The sequence below is a fragment of the Poromitra crassiceps genome (assembly GCF_964638095.1).
Source record: "Poromitra crassiceps genome assembly, chromosome: 2".
Classification (NCBI taxonomy): Eukaryota; Metazoa; Chordata; class Actinopteri; order Beryciformes; family Melamphaidae; genus Poromitra; species Poromitra crassiceps.
This window is the reverse complement of record NC_139624.1, coordinates 20,339,513-20,348,148: the sequence shown is the minus strand read 5'-3', so window position 1 is coordinate 20,348,148 and position 8,636 is coordinate 20,339,513. Positions and strand designations below refer to the sequence as shown.

General features: G+C 45.5%; 2 protein-coding genes across 2 annotated transcripts; both read left to right on the top strand.

Annotated features, from left to right (window-relative positions):
- Positions 1-1,209: 1,209 nt before the first annotated feature.
- On the top strand, positions 1,210-2,583 carry LOC310798803 (coiled-coil domain-containing protein 183-like; the record flags this gene model as incomplete). The annotated part of the gene is made up of 1 exon (XM_083661353.1): positions 1,210-2,583. One exon carries the CDS (start codon positions 1,210-1,212, stop codon positions 2,581-2,583), a length of 1,374 nt encoding a protein of 457 aa, XP_083517479.1.
- A 3,447-nt stretch (positions 2,584-6,030) lies between these two features.
- On the top strand, positions 6,031-8,181 carry LOC310798791 (tectonic-2-like; the record flags this gene model as incomplete). The annotated part of the gene is made up of 2 exons (XM_083661343.1): positions 6,031-6,046; positions 6,131-8,181. 2 exons carry the CDS (start codon positions 6,031-6,033, stop codon positions 8,179-8,181), a joined length of 2,067 nt encoding a protein of 688 aa, XP_083517469.1.
- Between the last annotated feature and the right edge of the window lie 455 nt (positions 8,182-8,636).

The following is an 8,636-nucleotide window of genomic DNA, read 5'->3' as shown; positions in this document are numbered from 1 at the left end:
ACTCCCACTGATTTAGTTAACACTACACTTCATAACTGCACTCCCCTCTTAATGATAAAATATAAGATAATATAAACTATTAAAGGGTCAATGGGCCATATACCACACCCCCCCCAGCACAGAAAAGAACAGACTCAGACAGGAAAAGAAAAGAAAAAAAAAACACATATATTATCAACATTCAGTTACAACGGGGTGCTACCAGCCACATAAGGTGCTTATGTGCTTGTAAGAGATGTGCATGGGGATCCCACGCAAGGGGTCCATGAGAAACCAACCGGGCGAGTCACCCATCGCCCCCCTAACCTCGTCAAGGTAGGCTAGAAACAGGTCCCAGATAGTTAAAAATCTTTTGCCGACAGTTGTCCCCTGTGTCAGAGACTGCTGCACAGCTGTAGGGAAGTTCAGAGAGGACTCCGAGCAGCCGAAGATGGCGAGTTCTGCCTCCGGCTGAAGGATTATTTTGTATGTAGGCTTTAGAGTACCAATCAAATATTTCGGCCCAGAATCCCGTCGGTGAAGGGCAGGACCAGAAAGCAGGAGACAGAGTGCCCTCTGACACCTGTCACATAGTGGTGAGACAGAGGGGTAGATCTTGTGCAACTTGTGCTTAGAATAGTGAAGATGGTGAGTGACTTTAAATTGGATCAGCTGGTGTCTACTATTAACTGAGCATCATCAGTCATGTCATAGACTGAATTGTGATGTCTTCAGTGATGTGAAAAATCTTTGGACGACTCTTGCAACTCGTCTTAATACGGAAAAATTCAGTGGCTCGTGGTGTTATTCCGGTGGCTGATGGTGTCACTTTTGACATTGTGACATCAGTGGCATGTGACCTCAGTCATGTCAACAGTGACATAATCAGTGGTGATGACATCACTCACTGATGACATCACTCACTGGTGACATCACAATTGGTCAAGTGACATCACTGGTGGTGACGACATCACAATTTATCATGTCACCAATGAGCAATTGTGACATAATGTCATCACTGATGAGATCACTGACTGATGACATTACAATTGCTCGAGGACTTGAGCAACATCACTGGTGACATTACAATTGCTCATGTCACCAGTGTGTGCTGAGGTAAAAAAGTGCCGAGCTGAGCCCTCGTGCAATTGTGATGTCATAAGGGAGGTCATAGACTCCCGCCGAGGCTATAAACAGCATTGGCAGACAAAATTTTAAACTGCATTGCAAATGAGTTCATCAACCAAGAAATTGGAGAAAACGATTCGGCCAGGGCAGACTGTAGGCGACAGCAACAACAAACCGCGAACTCGGAAGTCGACGCCCAAGCCTGGTGCAAAAACGGTGGCGTGCAAACCGGAACAAGACCAGCGGCAGATGCAGCTCCTGATCAATGAGCACAACAGCCTGAAGCACGAAGTGGAGAGCAGAGAATCGAAATTATCGGAGGTGGAGGAGAGGTTGAAAGGCCTGGAGTGTCAGAATCCAGATGACAACAACAAAGGCACCTATAGCCGGCAGGTGCAGTTGGAGAACAGCCTGGAGAAGATGAAGACCAAAAACACAGAGGCAGAGAAAACCCACAAGGCCTATGTGGACATCCGTGACTACCTGCAGCTGGAAAGGAAGCAGCTGGAAGTGAGTGCCGTGGAACAGAGTGCAGCAGTTGTTGGCCAGGCAGATGTGGACAAAGTGTTCAAAAGATCACAGGAAGCGGTAGCTGCTGCAGACAGTGCAATGATGGAGCTGGGTCAGCTGGAACATGAGACGGCGCAGGAGAACAGCAGGATGGAGAGCGAGCTGAGAGAACTGAGGGCAATGAAAGAGGAGATGGACATGCGAAAGGAGAAGGATGGGTCGAAGCAGAAGAAAGAGGCTGAAGTCGACACAGTTGCCGTCACAACTGAGGAGTCTTGTGTCGACCCCACTCCTACCCGACAGTCTAACATAATGGAGGACATTGACGCTCTGAAAGACGCCGTGGGCTGCACTGATCTACAGGAGCTAGTGAAGAAGCCAAATTTACAGCAAGCCACCGAAGCCCAGCTCCAAATCCAGATGACCCAGTATGAGGACCTGGTGAAGCAGAGGAAAAACACCTTGGAAGACCTAGAGCAACAGTACGATTCTCTCAAGTTCACTGAGGTACTTATAGCTACGACTGAAGAGCTGGAGGCAGAGCTGGAGCAGGAGGACGAGCGTGTCCGACGTGCACAAATTGCGCTGAAGAAGGTGGAGGACACTTTGCACAACAACGTTGAGCAGGGAGTCGCCCATCTCTACATGACCTGTGTGGCTGTGGAGGAGCGGCAAAGTAATGCCCAGATAGAGGACAAAATGAGTGCCATCAACGCACTGCTCCCCAAGTTGCTGAGCAGAAAGTCAGGGCAGAGTTCCGAGGACATCAGCCTACACCAAGAGGAAGTTTGGACCTTCCTAGAGCAGAGGAACATGCTGGAACAGAAGTACTACAAGCCTGAAGACACCTTCCAGCCTTCTAGTGACGATGAAGACGAGGCCCCGAGTCGTGAGCAAATCAAAAATGACAGCGTCAAGCTGATTGAATCCCAGGGGAAAAATCAGAAGCGTGGCCGCAGGAAATAAACTGGCTGATAGCAGGATTAAAAACGCACAGCTGTTCGCTTGTTTATTCAAAGTCCTCCTACTACAGTACTATAATTGATTGGCCAACCTGTTGGGGCTGTGTGAAGTGTGTGTTGGACTTTTATTGTGTGTGTTGGACTTCTATTGTGCTATTGAGATTAAAAATGCTCATAAACAGCTGAAATCTGGGGAAAGGGAAAAACCGTCATCACTTCCTGCCTATTCCAATGCTCAATGCCCATGTGTAGCTTCAGATCCATTGGCCAACCCGTTGCCGAGTTAAATGGATTCAGCCAGACAGACAGACAAATGGGCAGTTTCCTTCATTCAATATAGTGTAAGATAAAGATAGTAAGATAAGAATATAAGATAAGACCAGATTTGGCAGAAGATACCTGTCGATCCAACACACACTTCACATACAGCCCTTCACGGTAAAAGTCCTACACACACACACACACACACACACACACACAAACAAACACACGTCAGTGTTTTGGCAAAATTGCTCGAGGAGCAACTCCAGACAGACAGACAGATAGATACACAAACAATTATATTGCTGTAGCACCCCCTATGGGCACACTTTTTACAGTGCATGGCCACTAGGAGCTGATGCGTCTATAAGAGGGTCTGTCAGCGCCTGTATGTCTTTGTCCCCACGAAAGAAAGAAAGAAAGAAAGAAACAAACAAACAATGCCCAGGTCACTGATGATGTCATACAGTTTTAAACGGCTCGGCCTGGTGACCAGTTTTGATGTCATCACCGATGATGTTGTAATGATGTCATAATGTGGGGGGTGTATTCGATGTTCTAATGATGTCATAATGTGGGGGGTGTATTCTATGTTCACATTCACGCAATGGTGATGTCACTCGAGCAATTATGATTTCATCTGTAAAAAAAAACTCATTCTGAAGGAACGGAAGTCTTCATCTTCACCTTCTTTTCAATAAAGGTTGACGGACATGCCTTCTGTGATACGGATGGAGAGACTTAGGTTCCTGAGGACCAAAACTCCGTTTTCGGCTGTCTGGGATCCATTTCTGGCCTCCCTCGATGAGGTTAGGGGCAACAGTTGACTTGCCTGGCTGGTATCTCGTGGACCCATTGAGTGGGATTCCATGCATGTTCCTTACAAGCACATAGACACTTTGTGTGGTTAGTAGCACCACCTTGTAATATCGAATGTCTAATATATATCTATCCATTGTTTTGTTTTTGTTTCTTGTTTTTGTTTTAGTTTTTTTCCTTTTCTTTTCCGGTATCTGAGCCTGTTACACAGTAATGTATAGACAGGGTTAGACCAGGAAGCTTGTTATTATTTATTATTTATGGAGAAGGGGTGGGAGTTAATAAGTTTTACTTCTTCTCCTTTTCGAATATGTAGCCTATATATTCTATTTTTCTTTGTTTCTGAAATGGCTTTTATTTTATTATTTTGCTTTCATATTCGAAATAAACACTTCAATCAATCAATCAATCAATCAATCAATCAATCGGTGAGTGATGTGATCAGTGATCATCACTGATGGCACACAAGCAATTGTGATGTCATCGGTGTTGATTTAATCAGTGACTGATGCGATATGAAAACGGTGTGGACTCTATCCAAAAGCCGCTAGGGGACTTTTGTGCAGGACACTCCAGACAGCTGTGTGTCGTGGTTTGGTGAAGATTCAACAAAATTTCTAGTAGTAGCGACAAAAACGTTTGGACAAAATTCAAAATGTAAAATGTGGGCGGAAATGGTTGTTCAGAAATGATAGAGGAAAGAATAAACTTACTATAGCACCACCATCTGGTCAACATGGGGGTATGTGGCCTTGCTTGAGTAGTGGGGGGCCATAGGAACCCAACTGGCAAATGTGGTCATGACTGGTGGGTTCCTCTACTAAATCCTTGATAATCAAATGGCAACAAATACCAGCAAGGACAGAAATGGTGTAATAAGATGCATATTATAACTGACATGTAAGATAAATGATTATGAGGCGTCCCATGGGCCCATCAAGTGTTCCCATGGGCTCCGTCATGTGCAAAGACACTGCGAGGGCGTCCTCCAATTGATTTAATTATTTCATTACAGACAAGATGAATGTAGTTTTTCCTATTCAATTTCAGAATTTCCGAGGAACCTAGCAGATGAGACCCTGAAGTTAATTCCCATTGACTATGATTCTGGCACTATTACTACAATATTTCTTATTCTTTCTAGTGAATATCATGACGTTTTAGCTGTGCCTAGCAGCTTTATGTCACTCTGTTGGTTTGTCGGTTCGTACACAAAAAATTCACCACCCTTTAGCGGGCACAGTTTTCACACTAGGAGGCTGAAATCTCGCATGGAGGTCAAGTGTGTGTGTGTGAAGGTGTTTGTGTTCATGCCAATTGGCTAAAAGGGTATCAAATTGGTATCATCACCAAAAAGTAAAGGACTACCTTTACTTTTTGGTGATGATACCAATTTGATTCTATCGCACAGTAGCTATGATTCTCTTATATCAGAAGCAAAGGGCATGGAAAAAATTGCAAAATGGTTTCAGCCAAATTGTCCTTAAAAATAAACAAGCATGAGCATAAACAATAGCATTACATTACATTACATTACATTACATTAGAAGACGCAGCAGCAAGGTCATTAATGTAAATCAAAAACAACAAAGGTCCAAGTATTGATCCTTGGGGAACACCACAAGTCATCCTAGATCTTACAGAAACCCAGCCATTGACATAATACAATACGACATACTGTTCTGTTTTGTATATAATTTAATAACCATCTGTATACACATTCATGAAAACCATATTTGGATAATTTAGCAAGTAATATGTCATAGGTCACTGTATTGAAGCTTCAGCGTCCTGGTGGTGTGTATAGGTCCTGAAGGGATGGCAGGTGCATCCGATCACCTTTTCAGCACAGTGGATGGGACGCTGCAATCTGCTGATGTCCTTGAGAGAGTAGCAGCATCACACTGCACTACATCGATTATAGAATGCATCAGAGGTTCAGTCATTTGCTTTCATCATAATCTAGTTGGCCTACATTGTTAGATCTGCACATGGGCATTGAGTATTGATGATGTCATAGAGATTGTGACATCATCAGTGATGTCATAAATCCTTCCCTGCACAGGCTTGAAATAGGACTATTGGTCCTAGTCTGACGCTGCCATCTGGGAACGAGTTGCTTGGGAAACCATTTCAAGGCAGCCACTTTAAAAAAATACCTGGTGATTGGATGAACCATCTGTCTATCACGTCTATCACCAGCTCGCTCTCGCTCGCGTCACACCTAAAGCCCGCCTGTAGCTGCCTCATAGGACGCTGATTGGTGGGAACCACTGCTGGTTCAGATTCAAACCAGTATTTTGGAGAGTGGCAAGATGGATTTGTCGTGGGATCATGATCTCATGATCTTGTCTGTGTCCAGTTTACGAATATGTTGACGGTCTCAAGTGAACCAATGGCTAACGTATCTAGTGTTCATTCATGTCAATTTATATTTCTATTTCTGTTCATTTTCCTGTCCCATACCAAAGGCATTCTTGTTTTTCAGCCATCCTATATCACTGCAACTGGACCCACGCTCACTGCATTCCTGCTTGGAAAGGCCTCTGACATATTGCTGAATCTCAGGACAGTATCTCCAACAGGAAGTCTTTCTCCACCATCATGCGTAGCCCAGTCAACACAATGGACTCTCACAAGGGAACAGGTGGGAAAGACGGCAGTTCGAGTCAAACTACAACTGAAACGAAACCTTTATTTGTGTGGTGACAAAAAGACAGACAGAGGCTGCTGTCCAAAGCCACTTTGTGTGCTAGAGACTCTCCAACTGACGGCCTGTAGGCGAGGCAACCCTCAGGCATCACTGCTCATCCAGGCCAAGATATATGCCCTGCTGCGTCCCACTGAAAATACAGCTCTCATTCCCAAACAAGTGCACCAACAACTACTGGGCTCCTCCTGTTCCTGTGACCTCACACGTGAAGCATGTGACGTACGCTGCTGCTGTGACAAGGACTGTTCCCCTGACCATCTGAAGCTGTTTGAGTCCCACTGTTTCCCTGGGCCATTCGGTGGCCACGCCTCTTCTACTCCTGACTATCAGTGCTCTGCGCAGGCATCTGAAAACTCCCCGGACTGGTTTCCATTTTTATGCGTCGACTCCCCACCTGAGAACAACCCCTACCTGGGACTCTTTTACCAGGGAGACACTATTATACCGAAGCCTGGCCCATCCTTCCAAAGGCCTGTATTGTCAGCCCCGCCGTCAACTGACCTCTATAAACAAGGAAGGCCCATTTTCAGCTTAGATGATCGGTACTTCACTATTCCTCAGAGATCTCTCACTGGGCACTGTATAGACAACGCTCCTGTGGCATTTTTGAAGAACTTCAATGTCAAGTGTGTGACCGTGCTCCACTCCTGCCCAGATTTACACACGGCACGAAGTGATTTGACGGTTCAAGTGAAGAATGGCCAAGGGCGTGTCGTCACAGTGGATGTGGTAGATGAAGCGGTCCTGGACTCGAGTCGGTTTATCTCAAGCACAGATGCTGTTGTTGACTCTCCAGATGAGATGCAGGTCTGTGAAAATGTGACCTTGGCCTTGGATTACAAATTCTTCTGGCAAGGAAATGGCATCACAAATATCACAGTCACTCGCACGCTTGGGATTATAACTTTGAATCCGTGTCCTCTGATCTTAACTGCTAGGTATTCTGCTGTGTTTCTGAATGGACAATTCATGGGTGAACCGAACTCAAGGAAACCGGGGTATCAGTTGGGAAGGCCTGTTATCACGGGGTTTGTGGATTCTTTGGAGAATAATAATGGATCCATTGAGAGAACCTCAATCAATCTTTGGAAACCAGTGGGTGATGGACTATGTTCCGCCGCTGAGAAGAGCCCGATTCTGTTTGGGGAGAATTCAACAGCAGGATGCCTGCTACCCGTCAGCCTACGGGATCTGACTCAGTGTAACCTCCTGAGAGAGACTGTTGCTTCTCTCCAGGCAGCTTTGATTACAGCGACATATGTGGGTAAGAGTGGAGACCCTGATGCGCTAACCATGGCAGACTGGGTGAACATAAGCTTTGTGAGACTGAACTCAAGCAAGCTTGTGGAAGGCAAGACCAGATCGTGCCGTGGGATTCCATCCCACCAACACATCCATGTTAGCAGTATTATCACAGATGGGGTGCAGAGGGAGATCCACGCTCTGCAAGTCAGTTACACTCTGTCCACCTGGGAACTGGATTGTGGAGGAGGTGGCTCCTCTCCATGTGTGGAGCTGACGGAGACTCAGTCGTTCCCTGTCACCTCCTCAGTCACATTCACTGACATCCCTATCAACACAGGATCACCCAAAACCAGGTTTCAAATCAACTTCACAGAGTATGACTGTGACAGGAATGACGTGTGTTGGCCTGAGCTTGCCTTCCCCATCACCAGGTATTACACAGGCGAGCCGTATTACCAGTCACTGGCCAAAGGCCTAATCTTGGTTTTCTTCTTCCTCGCCGCCTCAGTTCTTGGGACTCCATGGAGACAAATCCGACAGGCATGGAACAGCGCCTCTCTCTAAAACCCAGGATCACAAGGAAATTTGACACAAAAAATAAGTAAATGAAAAATCTATAGGATGTTAGATGTGCATCTTCTGGCACGAATGTTACCTTCACTCAAAAGTATTTAAATGTCACTTCACCATTTTGACCACACGCTTAGCAGATTTTAATTTCTGTCTATAAGTTGGAATAAGGTGAACCATACCTCAGTCCCAAGGCTGCACGGGGAACAGAGCGGTAGGAGACCTTTATGACTGTATGTGGTGGTGAGATATAGACAGCCGCCAGAATGAATGAGGAAAACCTCCACCGTGAATAGAACGGTTTACAGTTTATGAACAGGGTCTATTGAGGGCTGCATGATTTTTTCAACACTTACATCTGTACACCAACTTACTCAGCAATTTATGTAGAAGCACATACCGCCTCCCCTTGTTTTCCCAGACAACTCCAGATCACAGTCCACGTGCAC